The sequence below is a fragment of the Cutaneotrichosporon cavernicola genome (assembly GCF_030864355.1).
Source record: "Cutaneotrichosporon cavernicola HIS019 DNA, chromosome: 6".
Lineage (NCBI taxonomy): Eukaryota > Fungi > Basidiomycota > Tremellomycetes > Trichosporonales > Trichosporonaceae > Cutaneotrichosporon > Cutaneotrichosporon cavernicola.
Window position 1 is genome coordinate 344194 of NC_083398.1, and position 27157 is coordinate 371350.

At 57.0% G+C, this 27157-nt stretch overlaps 11 protein-coding genes across 11 annotated transcripts; 7 read left to right on the plus strand and 4 right to left on the minus strand.

The window, feature by feature from the left end:
• Window positions 1-7: 7 nt before the first annotated feature.
• OST1 (uncharacterized protein) lies at window positions 8-1530 on the minus strand (the record flags this gene model as incomplete). The annotated part of the gene is made up of 3 exons (XM_060602549.1): window positions 8-671; window positions 720-1205; window positions 1241-1530. The coding sequence occupies 3 exons, from the start codon at window positions 1528-1530 to the stop codon at window positions 8-10; spliced, it is 1440 nt and encodes a 479-aa protein (XP_060458932.1).
• A 1028-nt stretch (window positions 1531-2558) lies between these two features.
• Window positions 2559-4949, plus strand: CcaverHIS019_0601270 (uncharacterized protein; the record flags this gene model as incomplete). The annotated part of the gene is made up of 3 exons (XM_060602550.1): window positions 2559-2833; window positions 3053-3357; window positions 3418-4949. 3 exons carry the CDS (start codon window positions 2559-2561, stop codon window positions 4947-4949), a joined length of 2112 nt encoding a protein of 703 aa, XP_060458933.1.
• Window positions 4950-6550: 1601 nt separating this feature from the next.
• On the plus strand, window positions 6551-8907 carry CcaverHIS019_0601280 (uncharacterized protein; the record flags this gene model as incomplete). Its single annotated transcript, XM_060602551.1, has 12 exons — window positions 6551-6910; window positions 6942-7287; window positions 7572-7641; window positions 7707-7751; window positions 7788-8000; window positions 8034-8094; window positions 8190-8208; window positions 8267-8478; window positions 8517-8566; window positions 8608-8659; window positions 8713-8826; window positions 8869-8907. 12 exons carry the CDS (start codon window positions 6551-6553, stop codon window positions 8905-8907), a joined length of 1581 nt encoding a protein of 526 aa, XP_060458934.1.
• Window positions 8908-9138: 231 nt separating this feature from the next.
• On the plus strand, window positions 9139-10677 carry CcaverHIS019_0601290 (uncharacterized protein; the record flags this gene model as incomplete). Its single annotated transcript, XM_060602552.1, has 3 exons — window positions 9139-9382; window positions 9438-9829; window positions 9898-10677. 3 exons carry the CDS (start codon window positions 9139-9141, stop codon window positions 10675-10677), a joined length of 1416 nt encoding a protein of 471 aa, XP_060458935.1.
• Window positions 10678-10723: 46 nt separating this feature from the next.
• On the minus strand, window positions 10724-11608 carry CcaverHIS019_0601300 (uncharacterized protein; the record flags this gene model as incomplete). Its single annotated transcript, XM_060602553.1, has 1 exon — window positions 10724-11608. One exon carries the CDS (start codon window positions 11606-11608, stop codon window positions 10724-10726), a length of 885 nt encoding a protein of 294 aa, XP_060458936.1.
• Window positions 11609-12692: 1084 nt separating this feature from the next.
• Window positions 12693-13658, plus strand: CcaverHIS019_0601310 (uncharacterized protein; the record flags this gene model as incomplete). The annotated part of the gene is made up of 1 exon (XM_060602554.1): window positions 12693-13658. One exon carries the CDS (start codon window positions 12693-12695, stop codon window positions 13656-13658), a length of 966 nt encoding a protein of 321 aa, XP_060458937.1.
• A 4103-nt stretch (window positions 13659-17761) lies between these two features.
• CcaverHIS019_0601320 (uncharacterized protein) lies at window positions 17762-18097 on the minus strand (the record flags this gene model as incomplete). The annotated part of the gene is made up of 1 exon (XM_060602556.1): window positions 17762-18097. One exon carries the CDS (start codon window positions 18095-18097, stop codon window positions 17762-17764), a length of 336 nt encoding a protein of 111 aa, XP_060458938.1.
• Window positions 18098-19891: 1794 nt separating this feature from the next.
• Window positions 19892-21413, plus strand: RKM5 (uncharacterized protein; the record flags this gene model as incomplete). Its single annotated transcript, XM_060602557.1, has 4 exons — window positions 19892-19969; window positions 20125-20390; window positions 20487-20988; window positions 21279-21413. The coding sequence occupies 4 exons, from the start codon at window positions 19892-19894 to the stop codon at window positions 21411-21413; spliced, it is 981 nt and encodes a 326-aa protein (XP_060458939.1).
• A 1652-nt stretch (window positions 21414-23065) lies between these two features.
• On the plus strand, window positions 23066-24417 carry CcaverHIS019_0601340 (uncharacterized protein; the record flags this gene model as incomplete). Its single annotated transcript, XM_060602558.1, has 3 exons — window positions 23066-23566; window positions 23624-24251; window positions 24293-24417. 3 exons carry the CDS (start codon window positions 23066-23068, stop codon window positions 24415-24417), a joined length of 1254 nt encoding a protein of 417 aa, XP_060458940.1.
• A 479-nt stretch (window positions 24418-24896) lies between these two features.
• On the plus strand, window positions 24897-26426 carry TSC10 (uncharacterized protein; the record flags this gene model as incomplete). The annotated part of the gene is made up of 7 exons (XM_060602559.1): window positions 24897-24986; window positions 25206-25337; window positions 25498-25686; window positions 25718-25759; window positions 25794-25917; window positions 25981-26288; window positions 26328-26426. The coding sequence occupies 7 exons, from the start codon at window positions 24897-24899 to the stop codon at window positions 26424-26426; spliced, it is 984 nt and encodes a 327-aa protein (XP_060458941.1).
• An 83-nt stretch (window positions 26427-26509) lies between these two features.
• On the minus strand, window positions 26510-27150 carry CcaverHIS019_0601360 (uncharacterized protein; the record flags this gene model as incomplete). Its single annotated transcript, XM_060602560.1, has 2 exons — window positions 26510-26642; window positions 27065-27150. The coding sequence occupies 2 exons, from the start codon at window positions 27148-27150 to the stop codon at window positions 26510-26512; spliced, it is 219 nt and encodes a 72-aa protein (XP_060458942.1).
• Between the last annotated feature and the right edge of the window lie 7 nt (window positions 27151-27157).

Sequence of the window (27157 nt, forward strand, 5' to 3'; positions counted from 1 at the left end):
ACGAAAGTTACTTCTTCTCGATGTTGTAGTTCACGCGCCGGAGGAGGATGAAGAGCGTGAGCGCGGAGCCAGCGAATGCAGTCACAGCGATCGGTTTGCTAAAGCGGGCACTGAGAGGGTACGAGTACGTGACGTACACGGGCAGGGCGTGGTTTTCAGTGACGGTGCGCTTGGTAATGGTGACCTTGGGGCGGCCAATTGTGTCGAGGTACGTGCGGTGGGTAGCGTACTCGATCGAGTCGACGGCGAATGGCGCAACAACCTCGACATCAGTCGCGCCCTCGGGGAGGATGATTGTGAGCTCCTGGTTATCCACCACAACACCCTTGAGGGGCGTGAGGAAAGGCACCTCGAGCACGGCGCGGTCGCCGTCTGTGTGCAGGCTCTCATCAAGCGGCATGTCCCATCCGACAGTGAACGAGTAGTTCCATCCGCCGAGTACGGGGTAGCGCGGGCGTAATTCGAGGGTGCCGTCCACGACGCGCTTCTTGTTGACCGCCGGCTGGCCGGGGCGGAAACGCGAGGTCGACACGTTTCCGATCACGTCGTAGTAGTACACGCTGTGGGCCGAGGGTGGGAGACGGAGCGTAAACTCCGAGAGAACCTGTGCGGGTGTACCGGCGTGGAAGCGCGACTGCTGGTGTGCGAGGCGCGAGAACTGTCCCTTGAGCCTGATGTCAGTCTAGGTTCGCCATCTAAACGGAGAGTGCCCGACTCACTTAGCTCCATCATTGAACAGCCCAACCTCGTCCTGGATGTTGAGGTTGCCCCCCCAGTACGACACCTCGGCCGCACGCTTGAGGGTGCGGATGCCGACGACGGGCTCGCGCGTCTCGTAGTGGACGTAGAACGGGGACTGCTTGGCGCTCGCGTCTGCACCAACAGTAGGCGGCACGCCGTAGAATGGACCCAGAGTGATTGTTGAGCTGCTCTTCGTGATGTCCGAGTCGCGGACGTATGTGTTAGGAACAGTGCCATGAGAGAGAATCATGGGTGTTGGAGTGCGGATCTTGACGCGCTCAACATCACACTTGTACGCCGAGTCGACGAGAGTGGTCTCCACCTCCCAAATCATGAACTGGGGCTCGCGCTGCTCAATCGCCTCCGGAAGTGGGCGCGCTGCGTGCGCGGTGATGACATTCAACGAGATGGTCAGGGTGTCGTCCTTGCTCATCTTGCCAACGGGCACGACTGCGGCCGGCGCACTGCCATTAGCATGCATCATGAGATGGTGACTCACTCGCCCAGACGGTCCACCTCGATGACCACCGGCTTTCCTCCAACCAGCACCTCGTACCAAGCTGGCTCGGACTCGCCAGATGCGCCCAGGGCGAGGATGTATGGTCCTGGGTCGTCGTTCAACGCCTTGACGTTGTACTGCGTCATGATGAGGGTTGTGCTGCCGCCGAGCTCGACTGTACGTGCGACAGCCGTGTTGACAAACTCTTGAGGCGCGGCGCCAGTCTCGAGGTGGCGGGCCGCCCTTGCCAGGGCGGCTGGAATGAGCGTGAGGAAGGGTAGGAGCCTCATGTGGGCTGAGTCTAGTTGATCTTGACTTCTGTACTCTGTGAGCGAGCTCCTGCGTTGGCCATGGATTGTCGAGACACGTCAAGCGGGGGTGGAGGTAGTTGAGAGGTGGTCACGTGGATTTACTTCCGTCGATTTAATGACATGGAATTGAATGCATATGATTCAAGTGGTGCCTTGATAAAGAGTTGGATATCCGACATTTGATACATGGATTACCTGGATGGACGCGTCAAAGTCAGGGTAAGCATAACTACCAGACGCGATTAGACGCGCAATCCAGGGGGGAAAAAGGGTCCCTTCCCGCCTCCCCCAAAATTCCCCAAACGTTTCATTCCATTGTGATACCAATGCTTTGCTCCTTTGCTCCTTTGCTCAACCCGCTCAACCAAGCTCTACCCGTTTCTTGTTACTTGCTACTAATCTCATGTGACAGCTTGACAGGATACGCATCTACGTAAAACATCTGCGATATGACAAGGTCATTTACAAGCAATTCTACGTTTCTTAAACTTTGTCTCGGATTCTGGATACCGCTGTTCCTCAACAAACTGTCTTGCTTTGCTCTAACTGTAGCGCGTCCCAAGGCCAAAGATACCTCCTTCGGTCAATTAAGAACCCATATTGTGTGACAATGTTATCCAGGGTTGATTCCTGTTACTTGGGAGGCCACGTGCCGTTACTTTTGACCATCGTTGGTTACCAACCTTACACTTCATCCCGCCCCGCGACCTTGTTGTTACGCGGATATGGGCGGATCAGTTTACAACCAGCCCTCGCACCTCGCACCACGCACCACGCACCAAGCAACTTGCACCATGTGTACCCAACCAGTCATCTATATACAACCCAACATGCAAACATATAACACTCTTAACCTCATCCATCATCATCACATCCACTTCATTCTTGTCAACGTTGTAGGTTGTAGTAGCGGTAAGTAGTAGCCCGGGCATCCTCCTTGCCGGCTCCGACACTCTTTTACCTCCCACCTTCCCCCGTCTCTTCTTCCCTCGACACCATTCCTCGTCATGTATTCTGCCGGTCTCATTACCGCCGCCTTCTCGGTTCTCGCCCTCACCGACGCCCGCCCTACTCCGGGCGGCGCCTTCTCTGCCCCAATCAAGCTCGATAAACTCCATAACCGTAACCTTGGCGTGCGCTCAAATGGAGCCTACAACCTGCCTATCAAGCACGATGGTGGTGGCCGTGTCCTCAACGCCCACGAAGCGCGAGACATCGCTGCTGCCAACACCAAGCACGTCAGAAGTCGCTATGAGGAGCGCGCTGAAGAGGCCGACGTTCGGTGAGTTCCAGAAGAAATGACTGTGAAGAGATGGGCCGTGTATATTTGACCGGCTTGTGAAAGCAGTCTACTCCTCCCGGACCTGAGCGACGCCGGGATTAAGAGGAGGATAAGCGCACTAGACACTTTCAGCTGTCAAGTTGCCTCGTTTTGTAACGGAGGCGAAATGGCCCCCGGCCCTCGGCCCCCGAGCTCCCTTGCACCCTCAACTGACACCAGCTTGGTTAACTGGCGTCGCGACTTCATGTACTCGGTCGACATTGAGCTCGGCACTCCTCCCCAGACCTTCACTGTACACCTTGACACAGGCTCTGCGTCGACCTACGTCATGACCAAGAACTGCTCGATTAGGGCGTGCACAACAAACAACATCCCCCTCTTGGACTTTGAAGCGTCGTCGACCTTTGAGATCTGGAACACGACTGCCCGCAAGACGTTGTCGTATGGTTCTGGCTTCGCATCCGGTGACTGGGCCAACGATACCATGGCAGTTGGCCCATTCAAGGTTGAGAAGCAGGCATTCCGTGAGCTTATCTCCGTGATCTCAGGATCTTTGGAATCGATGACAAGGTATTGACCTCCAGTGGCTGTGTACAACACCGATTCGAGCTACGTCGGTACAAACTCCTCGGGCCTTCTCGGTCTCGGCTTCCAAGGCATCACAGGGGCCAAAGAAGTGCCTTGGTGGCAAGCCGCAATGGACCAGTGGGACGACAAGCGCTTCGGAATCTACTTGGAGCGCGCCAACCTGAACGAACATCCGCCTTCCACCCATGGAAACTCGAGCACCGGCATGCTGCCGACACCCGGCGGCATGCTCACGCTCGGCGGAGTCGCTGAGGAGCTGTACACTGGCGAGGTCAACTACCTCCCCGTCACTGAGAAGCGCTACTGGATGGTCGACTTTGACGGCGCCAAGGTGAACGGCAAGGCCATCACCCTTACTGGCGCCAAGCGCGCTGTCTTCGACACCGGCTCAACTCTCAACTACTTTCCCGCTTCTTACGCCAAGGAATTCTTTGCCCAGATCCCCGGCGCCGTCGAGGCCCCTGAAATGGGCGACGGGATGTGGTCTGTGCCTTGCAAGACGGACACCAAGGTCCAGTTCACCTTCGGCGGTGTCGACTACGACATCTTCCCTGACGACTTCAACTTTGCCATCTACAACGAGACGGAGGGTACATGTTTGTCGCAGATCACTGGCCAGAGCCCCTTCCCCATCGCAGAGTTCTTGTTCGGCGACGCGTTCATGAAGAGCGTCTACACCATTCACCGTCCCGAGCCCGCTGCCATTGGCCTGGCCCAGCTCGTCAAGCAGGGCACGCCGTACACTGGCTGGCCAGAGTACAAGGGCAACAGCACCACTCCAGCTCCCACCACCGGAACGAACTCCAGCACCGGTGTCGAGACCCCCACTCCCTCGTCGAACAGCTCGGTCTCCCTGCCATCCACCCCTGTGTCATCTTCGAGCACGACGCTTACTCCCTCATCCAGTACTACTCCTGTACCCTCGTCCAGCTCGTCGGCGCAACCGTCTTCTAGCTCGTCTACCACACCGTCACCTAGCTCGTCCGCTGAGCCTCTGCCGAGCTCGTCCGCTGAGCCTCTGCCGAGCTCGTCCGCTGAGCCTCTGCCGAGCTCGTCCGCCGAGCCTCTGCCGAGCTCGTCCGCTGAGCCTCTGCCGAGCTCGTCGGCTGAACCCCCGTTGAGCTCGTCCGCTGCCCCGTCGTCGAGCGCTGTGCCGGAACCATCTTCCAGCACCACTCCAGTTCCCCCGTCGAGCACCCCCGGTCCAGAGCCAACTACACCCTCCCCCTCTTCGTCCGAGGACGCATCAGCCACCGAAACCACGTCCTCCGCTGACGACTCCTCGCAGATCTCTCTGCCTTCGGCTTCAGCTACTGCCACGACCACCGGCAGCGGCCCGACTCCCAGCACCACTGAGCCCCGTCCTGATGACAGCTGGTTCCCCCTCGTCCCCTACTGGGGCGAGGACGGCAGACTCCACTGGCGCCGCCCAGGCCGCAAAGGTGGCCAGTTCGGCTGGGGCAGCTGGGGCAGCTGGGGCTGGGGCAGCCGTGGTGGCAAAGGTCGCAAGAACCACCACCATGACTAAGTGAACGGGCTGCTGCCCGTCAATACACTTAAACCCCATCGCTTTACGGACAATACACCTTACCCCCAACACCTAACGGACAATACAGGGCAATCTGTTATCATTACAGCTTGTACACATGGACACTTGCATAGTCACATACGTCTTGAAAGCACACAAGCTAGCAGGCCAGCCGAATGCTCCACCTGCGTGGTGCGTGGCCAGTGCTGGGACGAGTTGGGGCTGCAGTGTGCCTTTCACCAGGCCGGTTAATGGGCACTTGTAACTGATCGCTGCTGGGTGCCAAGCCGGTATTTGCTAACTTTATGCCACTGCTGGGTACCCGAATTGCATAAGCTCATGCTCGTGCCCAAGCACGCTCTGACACGCACCCGCCGCCAGAGACCTCCCCGACGCGTAGCGTTACATGATCTCGACATGGCACGGTTCCGCGTTCCTGGTCGCTGGCTGGCGACTTGGCCAGGCACTTGGCACGCTGCGCATATGGACAAAGTCAGTTGGCGATCGAGAAAGAGTCGAGTATGTCACCTCAAGCACTACCGGTCGGTTTTACAGCAACTGCGATACCATTCTCTCGGATACGTACAACATGGTCATGGCGACGGTGCATGGTGCATGGTGATGGAGGTGCAGGGGAAGAGGAGGGTAAAGTGCCCGGACCTTGGTACACCCTATCCCTTCCTTCCAACCATGCCAACCAACACTCATTCTCCTTGGCACTCTGACCAACACGTCGAATCCGCTCACCCTGTGGCCTCATTCCGCAGTCAAGCTTAGGGACGGTTTCACCAAGAACCGTCAATCGTCAAGTGCTCATTTGAGTCTTGTTGAGAGCGCGGCGAGTCCACTCAACTTGAACATTGGTTACATGTTCGCACAAGACAAGACTGGGGCTTTGACACTGCTGCGGCGCAACACTCACCAAGTGGACTCGGAACATCTGATCTCCCTGGCTGGCTGGTGAGTTCGACCCCACATATCCCTGGCAAGCCTCTCACACGCGAGTGCTGTTGACGCCAAATCCCTGCTGACTGCTGACTTGCTAACAGCCTCGTTGACAGCCGATCCTCAATCCGTCGTCAACGCCGGCTAGGCGAGTATCCCGATGGGCTGATTCTGCCCCGTCATGGTACAAACCACTCTCAGTCTTGGCGACATCATGTACAATCAACACGGCCTCGGCCCGTGCACATCGACCGATCACCATATGCTTCTCACTACGCCACGTCTCCACAGAAGGGGGCGACAGGATGACAGGGTGCGCCACACTTTGCTGCTCCTTTGCATCCCTCACTGCATCTGCTACATTCAGGTCTTTACTTAACCTGAGTAGCAGCTGTCGCCAACCTCCCTCCACAATTGATGATAGGTCGCTCACTGCTCGCCCCGATCCCGACTGCGGCGCGCGAGCCATGTCTACCTTGCATCATCCCATTCGACGCGGGCTGTTACGATTTAGGCAACCTGAATGTTGCAGCTGTAAACGCACCGGCCATACACCGCCTCCCCCATGATCCCCTTACCCCGCAGCTGGCGTGAGCCTTCATAACCCGGGGTGATAACTCATCCTCCCCATTCCACAAACAATCAGACAAGACAAGATGGGTTTCTTCGACTTCCTCAAGAAGGACGACGAGCAGAAGCAGCAGCAGCAGGTCGTCCACAACGACGGCTACCAGCAGCAGCAGGCGTACGGTCAGCAGGGCTACGCCCAGCCCGGCTCGTACCAGCACCAGGGCTACGGCAACGACGGCGGCTACCAGCAGCACCAGCAGCAGCAGTACCAGGGTCACGGCCAGCAGTACCAGCAGGGTCATGAGCAGCAGCAGCACTACCAGCAGGGCTACGGCCAGCCTCCTGTTCAGGAGAAGAAGGGCTGGTCGAAGGGCAAGGTCGCCGCCGTTGCCGGTGGTGGTCTCGCTGCCGCGGCCGTCGTCGGCGTAGGCGCGTACCTCTACCACGTGGGTCCTAATTCTTCCAAGCTAACAACAGGAGCACCAGGAGGACGAGGAGGAGGCTCTCGAGGCTGAGAAGGAGGCTCTTGAAGCCGAGAACAAGCGCCTTGCCGAGGAGAACGCCCGTCTCCAGGCCGAGGACGAGCAGGCCCAGGCTCAGCCCGAACCCCAGGCCCGCGCGCCGGAGGGCAAGTCGAACGAGGAATGCCAGGCTGAGCTCGATGCTTGGCAGGCGCGTCTGGATGAAGAGCAGGCCCAGCTCGACAGCGAGTGGGAGGAGAATGGGGATGACGAGAGCCTGCCCGGTCGTCAGGAGGACAAGGATGAGCGCCAGCGCCAGAAGGACCAGAAGCAGGCTGAGATGGACGAGGTCTGGGCCCAGGGTTAGCTCGACATGTAGTGATGTGTGGATGCATAGTTGTGGCTACTGCCGACAACACGGCATGATCAATTGACTCTGGCTGTTGATAGTCAGGGTGTACAGTGAGAGAACGTATCAGTTTGAAGAGTGAATGGAGGTATTCTTGGTTACGAGTTTATCAACCCCATGACGTCAGGGAGCTACATTTACTAAATGTTGAAAGCCCGACTTCGTTCTCTTTCATCTCATCTCATTTCATTCCCCCTCTCTCCATCTCATCTCTCATCATGCCACGCTCTCCTCCAGCCCAGCTCTATCCCGAGAGCAAGGCCTTTGACACCCAGACCATCAAGGTATCCAACCTACACACAGTCTAGTGAGCGCAAAAGTGTGACCTCGACCCCGGCCTTCCCTGCACCCCCTGACCAATGCTGACCACAGTTTCTGGCAGGCCGGCAACCCAAACGGCAAGCCTGCTGTCTTTGTGTGAGATCACTCGATATCCGCACCGGCTGACAGCAGCCATGGCGGTCCAGGGGTCGGCACGTCCGTGGGCAACACCAAGTTCTTCGACCCATCTGTCTACCGTATAGTCCTGATCGACCAGCGGGGTTGTGGCAAATCGACGCCGACAGGCGAGCTGCGCGAGAACACAACCTGGGACTTGGTTTCTGATATCGAGGCAGTCCGCAAGCACCTCGGTATTGGCAAGTGGCTCGTCTTCGGAGGGTCCTGGTGAGCTAGCTTGCTTCGCATAGCTGACAACAGGGGTTCGGCGCTGTCCCTCGCTTATGCTGAGACACACCCGGACGCTGTCGCGGCACTGATCGTGCGTGGCATCTACCTCTCGCGTCGCTCTGAACTCGACTTCACATACAAGGACGGGGCGAGCCGTGCGACCATTTTCGGACACGCTGACTCCAGATATCTTCCCCGAGACATGGTAGCTGAGAATACAAGCCAAGCTGATCACAGGGAGCCCTTCGTCGCCCACATCCCAGAGGAAGAGCGCGGCGACCTCATGGCCGCGTACTACCACCGCCTCACGAGTGAAGACGAGGATGTGGTCATGGCTGCCGCTCTACCCTGGCAGCTGTGGGAGGATAGCCAGGCGACTCTCCTCCCCAACCCCGAGATCGCCAACCGCGCCACGGAGGACGCGGTCGCGAACCGCGCTTGCTCGCGTCTGGAGGCGCATTACTTCTACCATGTTGTGCGTCAGCTGCGAATTCCTCTAGGAACTGACAGCAGGGCTTCATGGAGGATGGATACCTGATCAAGGAGGAGAACATTGCGAGGATGTGCGTCCGCTGCTCGTGATTTGATATACAGCTGACGACAGCCGCAACATCCCGGCAGTCGCTATCCAGGGCCGGTACGACATCATCTGCCCAGTGAGTTGTCGAAAAGGGATACAGCTCCAGTAGGTTCACGAGCTGACAACAAGCCGCGCTCAGCGTACGACCTCAAGAAGGCATGGGGCGACTCGCTCAACCTCAACATCGTTCCAGATGCAGGCCACGTCGCCTCCGAGCCTGGTATCGCGACGGCTCTCAAGGCGGTAGGTGTAGAGGCAGCTCATGGGATCGTCAGCTGACCGCAGGCGACGGACAAGTTCGGGCGCGAGCTGGAGTGGAAGTAGATTTGATCGAGATGAGGATGACAATGTATCACTGTAGCTCAGATATCTGCAACGCACACATGCGCTTGCTTGCCGCTTCGCAGGTAGATCGAAGCAAAAGCTAGTCGCCGACGGAGATTCGAAGTGTGTCACCTCCACCTGGTGGAGGTCTGTTGACGATCTTGAATCTTGAATGGCGGCTCAACTTCACTCCATCCGCCATCTGTCATCTGTCACAATCGCACTGCCAGTATGGACTGGGAGCCCAATGGCCATCCCGTCCATACATTTCCTAGCTCTTCAACCTTCCAGTTCCATGCGTCACGGCCGAACGGCTCGGGGCCTACAGGGCCTTCCTCCAACGGTGCAAAGCTCTTCCTCGCACTCGACACTAATGTCCTCATCGATCAACTGCAAGTTGTGAGCGACCTGCACGCCCGCCTGGTCTCCAGAGTCTCAGATACATGGATCCTCGTCGGCCAACAAGCTATCAACGGTACGCCTGGCGCCTCCTTGACAGCTCTCATGCCCATTTTCCTAGCTAACATCAGAGCTCGACGGCCTCTCCAAGTCCTCCAAGCCCGACCTGGCAATCTCGGCTCGCGCCGCCACGTCTTGGCTGCACACAACAGCGCGGGCTCCCCAAATAGGGCGCACCTCGCGCCTGCGCCTGGAAAGCCGCGCCGAACGTTCCGCCGCAGCTATAGCGGAACGAGAGGGGGTGGGCATCTCTGCGCGAGAGGACGACGCAGTCCTCTCCTGCTGCCTCTGGTTCCAACGGATTGCGAGTGTTCGGCTATGGACACACGATCGTAACCTCGCAGTTCTGGCTGAGGGGAGCGGGGTGCATACCCTCGTGGGAAGGGCAGGGTTGCTCCGTCTCCTCAGAGAGGCAGGGGTGGAGAGGGACGCGAATGAGGGGATGGAGCTGGATGAGGAGATTGTGAGTTGTGGGGAGAGGCAAGGAGGGAACGGTAGCAGCGCGACGGTCTCCTGCAAAGCTGACCCCAGATGGACGCAGAAGAGGACCCATTCCCGACACCATTCCCGACGGAAAGAACGGCGCTGAACGCCGACCGCGTTGCTGAACTCGTGCCCCATCTGGTACAGCCCCAACCGCTCCAACAACACGCTTATACACCCTGGGTGCCACGCTCCACTACGCCGTCTACATCCACCTCCGCCGACGCGCTCGAGAAAGCATGGGTGAGCGCCCCGAGTCGTCGTCGCTCGTCCAGCGCAAACGCGTCATCTCCAACTCGCCCCACTGCTCCCCTTGTATCACGACACAACGCTGTCCTCCCGCCACCGGGCGCGCTCGCCGAGGCCCTCCGCGGGCGACGACCGGTCGACGCACCTACATCAACCTACCATTCCTCGTTCAATTATCCCCAGCCCACAGCACCTCCGCCTCCTCGTCCATCGTCTGAACCCAATCCGACTAACCGTATCTCATCAGACCTCGATGCACTGCTTGTGAACACGCTCGCTCCGGCCTCGACATTACTCGAAGTGGTGGACGCGCCGAATGACGCGCTGGGCCACGCGCGCGCCATTGCGACACGACTCAACGCCCTCGACACACAAGGCCAACCCGTCGATCGACGACGGGGACTCTTCCATGCGCTTGCCAACGCGCAGACCCTCGCTTCCTTCCTGGCCGGCGAGCGTGTGCGCCCCGGCGAAGCAGCTGATGGGCTTCTCGTCCTCGCTGAAGAGCTGGAGAGATTCATACCGCTGGACAGAAATGCCTGGTCGGCGGTCGCCGAGCGGTTGCGACTACACCCATAGTGTTGTAACATTAATTCTGGCTGGATAGTGAGGTGCCCTTGCATTATTATACTCCCACACCTCCCGGTTTCTGTATCGCCATCCATTCCTCGAGCGGGATGACCTTGCACCGCTCAAGCGCCTTTGCGACTTGGGCATTGACCATCGTCGCAACTCTCGGTCCCATGGGCACCGAGACACGGCTGTGCGCCTCGGCAAACATATGCCCGACGAGGGCGTACATCGCGTGCCCCGGCAACTCGTGTTCTCGAGTACCCACCGCCAAATCGTAAGCGAACGCCCGATCCGCCGCGACCATGAGGATATTCGCTCCGCCCATGATGAGTTTAGCGACTGCGCGGAGGAGCTGTGAAGCATGCGCTTCGGGGAGTTCGGACACCTGGCGAAAGTTGAGGATGACCTCCTTCGCCTTGATTGGGGGAAGCCAGTCGAGTACGGCAGTACACGCCCGCGAAGGGCAAGTTGGAGCAGGCGAGTCTGGGACAGGCCGATATTCGACGACGACCGACTCGGCGGTAATGACGAACGGATACTCGCCTGGCGTGTAGACGGCCAGTACCATATGCGCTTTGATGGGGATCGTGCGGGGTCCAGTGGCGGAGGGTAGGATGACACAGGCGGGATTCATGTGTGCTGTTAGTTCGGATATGGCGGGGTCAGACGTCTCGATCTCGATTACGCGGATGAGGGCGCATCGATCGCGCATCACTTGGGTGAGGGGTGCGCGGATACCGGCGTATGTCCCGTTTCGGGCGGTGACGGTTATCCCATTCGACGAGGAGAGGATGCAATGTTTCAGGCGTGAGGCGAAGAGCGCATCGACGCGGTCTCGGAATAAACGCGAAGTGGTGCGGAAGCATTCGAGGGCGTCTGGGCTGGCGTTGGCGAGGATTGCATCTACGAGGTGAGGGAAGGCTGCGGCGTCGATCATAGGGCGGGCGATGTGGTGACAAAGAGAGATGAAGAGGTGAAGAGGTGAAGAGGTGAAGAGGTGAAGAGGTGAAGAGGTGAAGAAGTGAATTAGTGAAGAAGTGAAGAGAGATGAGGAGACATGCGATGCTCCCATGGCCAAGATCAGTGGCAAGGATCGCGGTTGGCATCATGTCAAGTGATAAGTGGTCTGTGCGGAATGTGGAGATGCGGAAGTCCCATTCTACGCCCACGCGTCAATCGGACCACTTTTAGTGAGCAAGTCTTCCCAACCCCCCCCCCCCCCCCCCCTTCCCCTTAGCATATCTGGATTAAGTATCATTCTAACCACGGAAGTGAGGGGTCAATAGTACATGACAAGGGAGGAGTCGAGTCAGACTTGATAGAAGGGTGGATGGGGTTTCAATGATTCATTAGCGGTCAAGTATCAGCAATCTATGAGCGCTGTTAGTCGAGTGTCTCCAGCATGAGCTTGGAAGGCTACTTGCTGATGCCCCTCACTTCGAACATTCGATCAACCCGCCCATTCGGTCGCTCGGTCCGGCGTTCTCGAGTACTGAGGCCCGGGCCCCTGTCCATGAGCACCTGGGTGCACAAGGATGCCAGCAGTCTGGGAGACCATGATAGTGGAATTTATGTTCCGATCTCCTCCTTGCTCGACGTTTTGGTAAGTGTATGTGGTGATGACAGAAGGCTAGCCTGTCTAGTCTGTCTAGTCTGAGATAACGTGGACCAGGCACCGAGTCTCTGTTGTTGTTTTCGTGTTGGGTATCAACATTCGGTTCTGCAACACGCCTAAAGCTCCTGTATTCAGTCAACTCAATGGCCGCTGTTCACAAAATCGTCTCCACCGCTCGAAGCTGTCCCACTTGCATGCCGATACTAGGAACAAGAAGATCCCATACACAGCCAACCTCGCGGACGGGGGACAGTGCATGTCCCGCCACGAACGGCATCATGTCGTGCCTGCCTGCCGTTAGCAGTGCTCTTGGGATGGTGGGTTGTTTGATTCCGTCACCCAAACAATGTCACCACACTCGCCTCACCCGGATCCACCTCACCTTTGCTCATTCTCCATCCACACCATGTCGACCCGCGCTAGTCGCGCTGCCGCCCGGCAGGCTCTTGAACAGCCTCTACCGCCTCCTACTCCTCCACTGTCTCTGCCACCCGTTACCCTTGATGCTCGTGGCTTCCCGTACATCTTCCATCGTATCGTCGAGTTAGCTCCTGGGCCAACCCTCCTACGGCTCCGGGCCACATGCAAAGGCCTCCGCGAGCGAGCAGATGTCGCTCTCCTCCGGCACATCGTCTATGATGGTGAATCCCTCTCCACGCCGGACGGCACGTTACTCCCACCCCGTCGCTGGCTCAAATCACACAAACAACACGTCCGCGTCGTCGAGTTCTCGCGCAGGCTCATGCCATCCGACAATACCGAGCTGGAAACGGAAATCCTCGCGGGCGATGGTCTACCCAACTGGGTGGGGTCTCTCGAGCACGTGCAGTCCATCCTGTGTCCGTGGACCTGGTATCTCTCTGGTCCCATCCCCGCGAGCAGCACGTACGTTTCGACAGAGATCCCTTTCCGCTTTAAACAGGGAGACAAGCTTGCCCTCCGACCCGAAGCCCGTATCGTTGTGTTTGTACACGAGAAGCGAGCCGCGGTCGAGCTGCCCGACTTTATCCGCGACTTTGGGATGGAAGACTTCAACGCCACGTATATCTTTTGCGAGCCGGAGAACCGAAATAGGCGACCAGGCGACGTGATCGCCCGCATGCTTACGATTCTTGGTCGCGCCCTCACCTCTGACGAAACCAAACTCAACTTCACGCTTGTCAACACCGAGGCTTGGGCCAAGAAGATGAACAAGAAACTCATGGAGCAGATGCGCGCCGACTCTGGCTTCGATGAGGACGAGTTTGAGGGGCGGGTGCGCTTCCTCACCCTCGACGAGTATGCGGTGACGGTGGGGCAGGCACAGTTCGAGCTCGAGATGGGGCTGAATCAGCGCGAGATGGATCTGGAATACGGGGATACGCAGTCCTGAGACTTGGAGGTCACATATGGCTACTGTAAGCAAAGATGTATAGGTTTTGCAACTACGACTTGGAGACGGTAGCAAGAGGTGATGACGGTCTGCGCCATCTTGGCGATTCGGTTGCGAGCTGGGCGATCAAGTTTGAGGTTTTGAATTCCAGAATGTGATGTCTGGAGGATGGAACATTTGCCTTTCGCGCCATCCACACGCGCCACATGATGGTCCTAAAACATCACCTTCCTTGACGACATGTCCCATTTTCCTACAACATTCTTCACCTCATAACTCAAAGTTACAGCCTTTCCTCGCAGTATATCGTCGTAAAGCCCACCAATATGACCCAGATTGTCGCTGTTCGCGAGTATATGGTCTCCGGCCAAATCTCCTTCTTCTCTGGAGGTAGTACACTGACGGGCACAGCGCGGTACAAGAATGAGTTTGGCGTCCACACTGACCTCTTCGCCCTCGGCGACGACGACAACATCCACACATCCTCGTACAAGACAAAAAGTGTCCTGAAGATTTGACGACGGCGACTCCCATTCTATCAGCAAAAAACCAGCCATGCTCTGAAGCCGTAGACCGAACTTGAGCTGTACGTTGTAAGTCTGGAGACCTAAATAGTGTGCATACATGTAAAGCAGGGCAAAGAAGTCTTGTTAGCTAACAACCTACTCGTTAAACTGCGAAGCTCTTCGACGCGAGAATCTTCCGCTGCTCATCCAATTCGTCAAGCACGCCTCAGATCGCGCCTCTGCACTCCCGATTCAGCTTCTCCTCGACCTGGATTTCCACCTTGATCTTGTTCCTGACCTTGATGAGGCGGTTGTTGGATTAATCATCACGTTTTTTTGCGGCGCTTATAGTCTGCCTCCATGTCGCCGAGAGAGACGGCAGGGAATTGGTTGAGCGAGAGGAGGATCATATCCTTAGACAGCGTGCTGTTGGTCGACCAGATGGCGACGTTACTATACTCCCAGGGTGCCTATTCGAGGCGACCAGCCCAGGTCGATCGCATTTCGGACCTAATCTTGCGAACGGCGTTCTTCTTGTTCTTCCAAGAGGTCGAAAGAGCATCAATATCGCTTGACCGAGTGCGGATCTGAGCTTGATGAGTTTTAAGGGCGTCGTTTTTGCTGTAGTACTCGAGCCCCTTGAACGGCGCGCACGTTCAACCTCATTCGATGCATCGTACATTCACTCTACAACAGTTTTAACTGGAACGTCGCTCAATGGACTTCACGTTGATGTATTCTTCGCCCTGGAGTAGCAAGCTGTAGTCGGCAGAGACAGGGGCAAGGGAGGCCTGGTCGATAGACTTGGGCGAGGAGCAGATACCCTTCATCGCCTTCTCCCAGGCGCGCTAACGGGTTTCGAGAGACGGAGAGAGATTGGTGAGCTTCAGACCTGCCGTCGGCCTTGGGCTTCCAGTCTTACTCACCTGAAAGTAAGGCCTTCCAGGTCGAGAGCAACTCATTGGATACCGACTCCCTCTTGCGCACATCGCGATTACGCCTAAGCTTCTTGAATGGACGGAGAAGGTGCGAGAAGGAAGAGCAGAGATTGATAGTGGTAAATGAGCCACTGTCCAGGACCACGGAATCGGCCGGGGGAGATGGATTGTGAGAGGTAGTAAAAGAGATGGGCGATGCTGTGAGAGGCTGAGGAGGATAGGTCACTTTCGTAAGCCAGAGTCCTGGCGATGAACATACTGAAGCGAGGAGGGGGATGAAGTTCGTCTGGAGTCTTCTGGGATGGCTGTTGCTTGTACGACCCAGCATCCGAGCCGGCAAGGGAAGGAAGCGAATAGAGACAGCTGAGGGAAGACGACCTCGGTGGAACTTGAAGCAGAACAGCTGTCGTCAGTCCTGTCCCACACCCTCCCCTCTACCGAGAGAGCATACATGTACCCTTGGGGTTATGCTGCGCCTCAGGTGCGAACACACGGAAGTCAGCCATGGTGGGGAGTAGAAAAAGGTTTGAGGAGGGTTATCGCTACGAGGGTATCTCTGTCTACAAGCTGACTACTGACGAGGGGTAGAGGGGTTGAGGTTACAATGGCACAGGAAGGGGCTTTGTTTTTTTGAGGAGGTGGGGGAAGAGGATGAAGAGAAGATAGAGGATGAAAAGAAAGTAGATGCGGGTGACTGTGTTTATTTAAAGAGGCGAGAGGGTGCGAGAGAAGGTGCGTACGAGGTCCACCGCGCACGTCAATTTGACACCACTTCAGCAGATCAGCAACTAATGCGAGATGCGGTGTTTTTTACTGCTCACTAACATCTGGTGCGATAGGGGTTGGATAATAGCATTATGGTCAGGTGAAATACTCTCAAAGCATTAGGATGAAATCACTGATTAAGGTTGGAATGGAACACATCGCCCTCTTGATCTCTTGAGGGCGGCTCGTGACCTCGGCTTGTACCAGATCCAGTTCTTTGCCCTCGAAGTTTCCGACGGCCACGACAATATTTCCTGTCCCTGACCTCAATGGCATATAAGTCTGACAAAGAGAGTACCACTGGGATGGTTGATACTATGCATGTAGCTACAAACAGGGGAAGAGCTTGTTCCCTCCAGCAAAAGCAGTGGTATATAGTGCGTCCTCAACAATGCCCATCTTACCCAGACGCTTCAAGCAGCGAACGAGTTTCTTCTCCACATCAGACGCCCACGACGCCTGCTGTCCCTCGAAGTGCTCCACGGCATAGAGAATCCGCTTCTTCGCCGCTAGGTTTTCTTCCAGGTTCGTGACATTGCGACAGGCCAAAATGTATTCGTGGTTCGTCTTGAAGTCCTGGTAGGTGACTGCAGGGGAGTCTTCGACATGGATGACAATGTGATTCTCGCACAGGCAGCCGTTGAGTGACCACACCTTGATACCGAAATACACTCGCTCGATGCTCAATGTCGAGGGAGGGTAGCCTTCGCACTTCCCTTTTGTTGCTTTGGCAATGAACAACCCGACTGCTGAGTTCACATGGTGCTCTTGGACCGCGAGCTGTGCCTTATTCGCCACCGCCTGTTGAAGCGTTTCTTTGAGATTCTGCACCTTGATGTGCGCAGTCCAAAATCGCCCATTGTATCGCCCTTTCGCCTCTGTTGCGAGGTGACGGGTTTGCCACACTTCGGCTGCGAGAGAGTGTATCAAGCTTTGGACAATGTAATTCGGCTCGGAGAGTATGTTGTCAGTCTCTACAGCCCAGTGTTTATACGCCTGTGCGAACATGGACCAGTTCGGCTCATGGTCGGACAGGGCCTTATCCAGCTCTATCCTCAGTCGTAGGTCAGGGGTAAAACCTGCGGCCGTGGAAGACGCCACACAACGCTTGCTAAGTCTGGAATGTTTGCTTCTTCCTGTGATCGGCAAAGAATCGCCCAGGAAATGTGACCCTGGTACGGGGTACTTTGGGAACACACAGTAGGTATCCTGTCTGGGGACCTGGGACTCATAGCTGGCAACAGTTACCTTCAGGTCGGCTGTTGGTCGAAATGCTAATGCCGTCAGCTTGTCCTCCAAGGATTTCTGAGCTCACTGGAATCGGGAACTTGAGGTTTCTCGATTTTACCAGTCGGCTTGGAGTGTACTGGCCGCGGACTACCGGGAGTAGCTGGGTTCTGAGGAGGAATTGCTCTGAGTTGGCCAACGATGGTTGGAATGGTGGTGGGAAGAAGGGAGAACGGGGAGCCTGCGGAGTTCTCCATTGTGAGTGAGGAGTACGCTTACAGACGATAAGAAAGGAGACTAGATTAGGGTGTTCAGGATAATGTGTAAGAAGGCTAATGAGGATGGAGAGAGTGGTGGAAGATGAATGAGGAAGATGAACAGTGGGCAAGATGAAGAGGAATCAACTTGCGGTTGAGTTGGGCTGTTGTGTGGTGTGCAGGAGGAAGGGAAGGTGACCTAGAGACGAGGGCATCTCTCAACTCTCTGCCGCAGCCTTTCCGTGGCGGAAATTCCTGACTCTTGGGCCCATTCTCTCCCCTCCCCAAAGCATTATTGCATGTATGTTACTTTGGATTACTCGCCAGTGTATAATTTATGAGCCTCAAAACTCGTGTATATTTAATAAGCACCCAATGGTGTGAACAGGGACAAGCCCAACTTCTCTCCACTACCAGTCATAAACAGGAATACAGTCCTCAAGTACCCCATCTGCAACCTCCAAACTAGTCGTGACATCGATGTGCTGTAGGCAGTTGACGACGTAGCGCTCCATCCAGGTTGACAACGCTTCGACGAAAGTACTCTCAGCAGCCTCTGCTGCGTGGGCTGTTGCGCGAATCGCGGTGAGATCGCAGACGAGGGTGTTGGCGAAGCGCTGGCTCTGCAGACTGGGCATGTCGCGGAGGTACTTCAGCTCGCGCGCCCAAAGGGTATATGCTTCTGCCAAGAGGTGGGCTGGAGTGGTGTGGTCCAGCTCTTCGAGCGCTGGTGTCAGGAAGAACATGAGTTAGACGGACCCAGGAGGTAAGCGAACCACTGTTTGCGCCACTGGGCATACGCGCGGTCTTTGCAATAATTGTTCACCCAAGTGTGAAGCCAGAGCCCTTGCACCTTGTCAATGTAGTTTCGGATAAGATCGAGAATCTTGGACTCGGGGGGGCGGCCAAGCGGTGGAAGGCAACGAGAGGGGGTGACATCGACATTACCATTGGGGAGGTTGGCCGGAAGGCTACGGAATGAGAGAATGTTTTGCTGGGATTGGGACACACCCAGAGGAAAGGCCAACTTGGACTTGTTGCTGTCTACCGTCAGTTTAGTTCCCATATGTTGGCTGCACTTGCCGGACCGAGCCCAGTCAGGCGTCAGAGAAGTTCTTACGGACTGCGCGGCGGTTAAAAGAGTGGCCGCGGTCCCTGTGAGAATCGAGTCTATGTCCAAGGAAGGAAAGGAGGGAAATGAGAGAAAGGAGTATGCCGAAGGGAAGGAGTAGGCTGAAGGTGACGAGGTGAGTGATGCTGTTCATTATTCATGTAGCTGTAGTTACACACTCACGGCTGTCCGAAATGGTGGACATTCTGTTTGCGTGGCGGATGGTATGGGTATGATGGCTTGAACCGTGAATACTGTAGTGGTGGAGGAGGGGGTCGGGACAGTCAGGTGCAATCGACAAACGACGCCTTCGTCAACAGGAGGGCTTGCTTTCGCCTCCTGGGGAGGAGGGGGCAGGGGAGGGAAAGGAGAAGGAGATAGGAGGAAGGTGCTCTCGAACGGGATAACGAAAAGTAAGGAGGAGATACAGAATGGAGAAGGAAGAGGAGAGGAGAGGAGAGGAGAGGAGAGGAGAGGAGAGGAGAGGAGAGGAGAGGAGAGGAGAGAAGAGGAGAGGAGAGGAGAGGAGAGGAGAGGAGAGGAGAGAAGAGGAGTACAATATCAAGTTGCAGGTTGGGGCCTTGCTAGTTGAGCAACCTTGTATGAATGAGGGGGGATTCGATTAGGTTGCGACTCTCACTCTACTATATCTACTAAGGTACTAAGGGTATTTGGTCGATGTTGTTGATCAGGAGCTCAGATGATCAGGAGATCAGCTGATCAGCGGGAGACTAGTAATCGGAAAGGTGACCTCCTTGGAAATACTTTAAAACCAGCCCTGCTGCAGCCAGAACTCTTAGCCCCGCGGGTCTCCTCCATCTCTTCCATCCTCAACCCTCATCATGTTAACAGCATGTATGTATTGTTGTACCATTCAGACTAGCCCGAGTGATTTTGAATAACTACCAGTCGCGAGCTCGATGACTGCGCGGTCTAGCATACTTATAGGGATCTGCATGTACTGTACATGTATTTCGCCACTTCCAGGTGGGCGACAGTGTCGATCTGTATCAGACATCCTACAATCTTCAGCGGTATGAGAAGAGGGATCTCCACCGAGTAGAGCAGGCCTGTTTATTGAGACCGCTCTGGCATCGCGACCGCAGCGTAGAAGAGGGAAGGAGCAGGCGAGGTGGGGGAAGGGAGTCGACAAGAGACAATAAGTGATGTGAGATGGTAACAGCTTAAGTAAGAAGCAATGAGGAAGATGGTTGTATACAATGTGAATTGCGAGGTTGGTGCCTCGCTCCGGCTCCGGCCTACCAGCGTAGCAGTTTGAGTCAATTGCGTAGGATTGGAGCGAGGTCGTGTGCACAAGTGGCAAACTGCCACATTCAACCCATTTCCTGAAGGTGGAGGTCTAGGTGGAGGTGCCCCATCCCAATTTGCCGCCCAACCCAACCCGAAGTCTCCAATCTCCCACACTCCCATGGCCGTTCCTGCGAATCCGGGCGCCCTCTTCGTCAACATCGGGGACGCTGTCCTCGTAGAGGACGTAGATGAGGAGGTGAGTGCCTATTCTGGGATGGTGGGCGCGCCCACGTTCCTTAGCCCTACCCTCCTCCACCTTCCTTCACCACGGCGCGCAATCGGCCAACGTTTTGATTCCCCGGCGCTCTGGAATGTGTTGTCAAATACACTACACGCAGTTGTTAACACCAGATCATGGATCTCTACATTGGCCTCGAGGAGCACACGGGCGGACTTGGGTACCTCGACGGTCGGGCCCCCGAGCTGTCGCTCGTGCTCGACCTCGTCCCTCCGGCTGTGGAGGTGATGGCCGAGGAGCCGGTGGGGAAGCGACGGATGCGGAGGAAGGAGAAGGCCAAAACCGTTGAGAGTGTGTCCCTCGACGTCGTTGTCACGCAGGATCCTGGTGCACTACGGGCCCGGAGTGGGGAGACAGGCAGTGTGCTCTGGCGGAGCAGGTGAGCCGCTAATCCCTGACACCTCAGTCGCACCGAAGCGACCTCCTTCCTTTCGTCTGATGAGCTCTGGCTCGTTTACTCCCAAGCTCACACCAGCTTCCATCTCGCGCGACACATCCTTACGCAGCTTCTGTTCCCAACAGCCTCCACGCTCTTGTCTGTCTCCGAGCTCGCTTCCGCTAAGGTCCTCGAGCTTGGAGCGGGGACAGGAGTGCTCGCATCACTTATCGGTCCTCTTGCCGGGTCGTATATCGCAACGGACCGACGAGAGAATCTCAAGCTCGTGCAGCGGAATGTAGACAACAACGCGTCGGCGGCCATCAAGATCGCGACCAAGGCTCTCGGCGGAGATCCCCAGCCCGCCATCACAGCTGAGCTGGACTGGGAACAAGTTTCGGCGGCGTGCGCGCGTGCCCGAACCAAGGGTGAGACGTATGCGCTCCCATCTGGTTCACCAGGTGCGGATGCCGACCTCGTATTGGCCGTCGACTGCATCTACAACGAGCATCTGGTGCAGCCTCTGGTCGACACGCTCGCAGCAGCGTGTGTCCGCGGCGCTGTTGCCTGGGTTGTGGTCGAGAAGCGTTCTCCTGATGTGGTGAGTGTTGCAAGTAATCCAGATGTCCCCCTGGTCCAAACACTCGGTTGAGGGGTTGACAGGCTGTGACGCAGGGGATTGCTGCTGCGAGGTTACATCGCTCCAGCCTCGCGTATCGCAGAATCAACTCGAGAGTTTGAATGCCGCCTTCCTCCTCCAATCTGGCAAAGCGTGACGTCTTGCCTTGCGTCACCTACCGTAGCTTCACTACCGTCTCGCCTTACACCTCACAACGCCACAGCCAGCATCACACACTGCTCGTCACCCGCAGCTTCAGACGCTGACGGCAGCTGAGGCACTTCCTCGACACTTGGCAGAGTGACTCTGCGGGGTTCACCATTGTCCGCCTGGGTGACGAGGCCATGGGCCGTTGGGAGGGTGAACGCGGGCGCTGGGTCGGCTGGATCGGGTGGACAAAGTCGTGACCTCGGCGGCGAGGCTGAATCCAGCGTGGGCCTAGTCATTGTGCTTAACGGCTAATTCGTGGCGCACTAACCAGGTCATGTGTCATGTGGCACTAGTGTATCGGGGGATGTCACCATTCTCCGTTAATGTTTGTGCTCGACGATCATGTTGAGAGTGACATCAGTCGCAGATACGCATGTCTGTTGGCGTGACTCTCTTATGGAATGTTCATATCCAGACGCGACCTATGGCAGGAGAAGGCCCTTGATGAGAGGTCCTTCCAGGATCATGAAGGGGGGCCGCGTAGTGTCCTCGTCGGCCTCTTAGATCATAGATGCCCTCCTCTGTGGTGCCTCTGCGGCTCAACCTTGCTTTTCAAGATCTGAGCGACGTCCTCTGGGCGCATACAGGGGTGAACCGGGATGATGGCGATATGCTCCCAGGGTCTTCCGGACCTCTTTGTGGCCTGCATGCAGCTGCATGGCCAGGCCGAATGGATGTAAGCCGAGGGTTGTGGGCTTGTGAGACAATATGAGTAGCTTGTGAGGTCAGAGGGAGCAGGAAAGGGGAAGGGGGGTGACGCGGGTCGGACGACATGCCGGAACAGCTTTGGTGTGTAGAGGAACTTGAGCAGCCATTCAAGCCAGGGTTCTGACTAGGAGGTAGGTTTGAAGACTGATGAATAGAATGAGGGTGACCATAGAACAAGGCATTAGGGGAGAAGGTCAAGTTGAGAGTGTCAGGGTATGTGTAGGGGTCAGGGGTTGTAGCTCGAATTTTTAGGGTACATGCACCAAACATTCGTCCGTGAGTCGTGCCCCATTCGCTGTTCAGGACTGAATCGCAAAAGGTGCCTTAGTACCGTCCCCGGTCACCGCGCGCGTCCTACCATTCAATATGGGTACACAAGACAAGTACATTAGGAGCCATGACTAGTTAGTTGACATCGGTCCTCTGATCCTCTGCTCACCTTCCCTCTGCGCCTAGACTCGTTAGTGAATGGGATTTCAATAAGCAGTAGCAGTAGCTCTGTAACCGCCTCGTATCCGTCTCGCCATCTCTCTCACACCCTCCCTCACCATCATTCATTCATCCCTCTCCCACCATCCTATCTTCGACATCCTCTCAATCCTTCATCCTGCAGTGCATCCCTCCACCTTCCCTGCACTTCCCTCGTCGCTCTTTACTCTTTCCTCTTCCTCACATTCATCCAGCCATCACGGCCCCCTTGGCTCACACCCCACCTCTTTCTGCCTTCTTCTCTTCTTCCCCGCCTCCCCGCACTAAAGCACAAACCTCCTCTACTAAGCACCAACCTTCAAGTCTGGTTTAGGTTACACGTCTTTATTCTCGACCATCTTCACCTCTGTTTGATTTCTCTCTTACCCCCCCCCCCCCCAAGGTGAGTAGCCATTGCTATCTTAAACCTCAACCTTCCTCTTCCCATGGATGGCACTCTGCCCACCCAGCGGTCACCTGACCCCGGTGTCCGGTCGTCACGGAAAGCGTGGTGGTCGCGATGAAGATATGGGTGATGGTGGCATGACCCCTCTTTCTCTACCCCTTTGTCTGTGCTGACCAACGCCTCATTGTCTCGTCCTACGTCCCCTTGCCATTCTTTCCTCCATCAATCTCTCTATCCACTCTTTTCTCCCTTACAGTCATCGCAACCATGTCGACCGCAGCCGTTGGCCCTCCCGCGCCCGCCCCCACCACCGCCCCCGAGCCGTCGACCCCTCGCCCTGAGCCCACCTCGGAGAAGCCTGATCCCACTCCCACTCCCAGCAACCCTCCTCCCCAGCCGAGCAGCAACCCTCCTCCACCCTCGACCTCGACCACCACCCAGGAGACGCCTGCGCCGCCTCCCCCATCCTCGAGCTCAGAGACTTCCACGTCCACCACTGAGGCGCCCACGACGTCGGCGTTGCCAACCCCGAGCACATCGTCGACCATTGAACAATCGTCTGTTGTGGTGATGACCAGCACCGGATCGTCATCTTCGTCAGCTATTGCGGAGGTTTCTTCTCGCTCCGAGTCGTCGACCTCGACCTACACTCAGATCAAAACCGTCAACCAGAGCGGTCCGGCCCTTAACACCTCAGGCCGCACCAGCGCGTCAGCTGGTGCGGGTAATGCTGGGAGCAGCTCCAGCTCGGGCCTTTCTGGCGGTGCAGTGAGTTAACAGGCAGCGCTGAGCGTGTTTCAGAGCAATCCCACTGACCCCTCGCAGATTGCTGGCATTGTCATCGGCGTTCTTGCTGGTATTGGTCTGATCGCCTTCCTCGCGACGGGCTACATGCGTCGCCGCTCGCGCGCGCGCCGCACCGCCAACCGCTCGTCCATGTTCGAGCCCTGGCAGACGGCTGTCGCGACCGAGGATCCTGGTTACGAGAAGTCGTACCCCATGGACACCCAGCCCGCGTTCCCTCCTGGCGGTGACCAGTTCGACCCCAACTATGGTTACCAGCAGGGCCAGGCCGGTTTCCAGCAGTACCCCGACGCGTACGGCCAGTACCCCAACCAAGGCCAGTTCGCTCCTGGTTACCCTGAGGGTGCTGGTGTCGGTGTGCCCGTTGGTGGCAGCATGGCCGGTGCTTCTGTCGATGCGTACGGTGCCCAGCAGGGCTTCGACGCCTCCACTTCGCCCGGGCAAAACCCCGCCGACGCTCCCAACCCCATGTCCCCCCCTGCTTCATCTACTGGCCACAACGGCGCGATTGCCGCAGCTGGTGTCGCTGGCGCCGCGGGCGTCGCTGGTGCTGCCGCTGCTGCGGGCTCGAACGCTCCCGAGGGCCTCCACGACGGAATGATGGTCCGAGTCAAGGTCGGCTTTGTGCGCTCCCTCGAAGACGAACTTGGTAAGTTTCTGGACTTCTGGTTTCAACCGTACTGACAGCAGCTATCACGCAGGGCCAGCAGCTCTACCTGCACACGACCTACGACGACGGTTGGTGCCTGTGCGAGGACGACGCGCACAACCGCGGCGTCGTTCCCGTCAGCTGCCTCGAGCCCTGGACGCAGTGAGCGTGCAGCTTGTGCCAAAAGGCGCGAGCTGTGCGCACGCCCGAGCCCCAAACCAAGTAGATGCATGTGTAGACTCGACACCCGCACATGTGAGTCGTGTACCCGACCCTGCCTGGGCGGGCAGCGTGCACTGGTGCGCATGCCGGCAGGTGGATCCTGCTGTCGCCTTGTCAATGGACACTCCTTTAGGTATATTGTTTGGATGTATGGTTGTTGCTTTGCGGGGTTAGTGAGGATGTGGTTCAGCAAGGGTGGTGAACCGTAAGCATGCAGGAAGTGAGCTCGGGAGCGCAATGCGCATACGAAGACACTCGGCAGAGTCTAGAAAGAAAGCGCTTGCAACCATCCGCATTTGCATCCGGAATGAGCTCCGCACATTGAGAGAAGCAAAGGTGATTGAGGTGACGCGACACGCGCACTGTACCTGGCAACCACCTCCACCTCATCACTCAACTTGAGACACCGTTCTCAAAAACACAATGATCACCATAGTGGCCGCTGTTGTCGCCGTCCTCGCCAGCATCCTCATGTTTGGATTCGGGAAGAAACGCTTCGATCCCGCGGGACAGGTGGGTTGGAGTTGAAGGAAGCATGGGGGAAAGGGGGTTGGGCGAGGCGCCGCATTGCAAAGGTGCAAAGGTGCCTACGTGCAAGAGGAGGGAGGGCGTCAGCTTGAGCAGATCTTCGCAACCCTCCAATGCCACTCATTCACTCTGCACACCCATAATCTTGCTTGGTCCATGCCCTTAGCTCTTAGCTGAAGCGGTTCTCGCGCTAGCTGACACCAGTTCTGCTACATTCCCGGCGGTTCTGCAGGTCTTGGCAAGTCACTCGCGGCTGAACTTGTTCGTCGCGGGGCGCATGTCGTGATCGTTGCCCGAGGGGCCCAGCGCGCTGGCGAGACGGTTGCGGAGCTCAAGGTGAGTGGCGTCGTGCGATTATGGGCTGCAAGGCGTTCGAGCTCGTTCGTTTCGCCTCGATTCTGATCTACTGATCCACCTTCCTTTCCCCCTATCTCTCATCTCATCTCTCACGCTCCTTCTTTTTTCCCATCTCACATCCCACCGCTCACGCTGCCAGACCCTCGCCAAGCCCGACCAGAAGATCCTCTTCGTCACTGCCGACCTATCTGATCAAGTCTCGTCTGCACGTGCGCTGGACGAGGCGGCTGCGTCGTTCGATGGCCGCGCGCCGGACCATGTCTTCCTATGTGCGGGCATGTCGCGGCCCATGCTCTTCATTGACACGACGACCGAGGACCTCAAGGCTGTGAGTTCAAGGGGGGATGGGCTGACAGCAGAACTTTGACGGTGTTTACTGGGTGTCGGCGTGGACTGCGCATGTGAGCTGCCCGTGTTTCCTGTATCTGACTTCAGGCGGTGGTCCAGATGATGGTCAAGCAGAAGGTGCAGGGGACGCTTACCTTCGTGTCGTCCTTCCTCGGATACACCACGTTCGCCGGGTACTCGACATACACGCCCGCCAAGTTTGCGCTGCGCGGTGAGTCCAGATACGCAGAGCAAAGCCAGCTTCCATCACCGCCTGAACGCGAGCTGACAACAGGCCTCGCTGACACACTCCGAAACGAGCTCCTCCTCTTCGGCATCAAGGTGCACCTGTATATGCCCGCGGGGATGCTCTCGCCTGGCTACGAGGAGGAAAACAAGACCAAGCCCAAGGTCACGCAGAAGATTGAGGAGGGCGACAATCCCATCTCGTGTGAAGCCGCCGCCGCCATCCTCGTCAAAGGCCTCGAGCGCGGCAACTACCAGATCACAAACGACTTTGTCACTGACCTGGTTCGCGTGAGCGCCAAGGGTGCTGTCCCAAGTAACGGGCCGCTCGATGTTGTCTACAGCATCATTTCAGCTGTAAGTGCGCTTCCGAGCCTGCTGCTGAGCTGACTGCAGATCGGCCTGCCCGTCTGGCGCATGATGACGGACAGCCAGGTCCGCGCGTCGAGCAAGCAGGTCGACGCCGACCTGCAGGCGCGTGGCTTCTACGCTTAGGTATAGAGGTTATATTGTGGATACATCTAGGCGTGTGTGAGACGTAAGACCCGGGAGTGTCGTGAGGAACGTCGCAGTACTGTCTACTCGGTCTTCTTGAAGTAGGACGACGTGACGGCCTGCCCGATGACGAGGTTGAAGACGGTCTCGCCGGCCGAGAGATAGCCGTCCGCGATGGAGCGGACCGACGACTCGGGGATCTGGGTGGTGTCCGGGCTGTATGAGTGAAGGGAGGCGGAGCGAGCGGATGGGTAAAGAATGGAGGAGTAGAGCAGATGGAATGGAGAGGTTCCGACGCAGATGTCGTGTGTCGCAGAGAATAGTGGCGTGCGTATCGTGCGGGAGAGTTTGCAAGGTGGTCCGAGCGTGGTGCGAGCGGGCAAACATTCGCGAGCGGTGGTTGGGAAGGTGGATGCGGTGCAGCAGATGAAAGCGGTCGTATAGACGATGCAAGTGGGATAAGAGAGCGTCAGCGCGTCTGGCAAAACAACAAGAATAACAAGATTGCACACCCGCGTGACAGCCAGCCGCCACCGATGAGCACGGCCCAGCACCTCCCCGCGCTACCACGCTACAGCTCCACGCGCGCCCGTCTACGTGTCCGCAACCTGCCCAACCACGCCGAGCTCGGCACTCACGCAAACCCAGTCGTCTTCTTGACGCCCGCGAGGACGGCCGAGATGGCAATCGCGTCAAAGCCGAAGTGGAACAGGCGGCCGAGCATGATAACG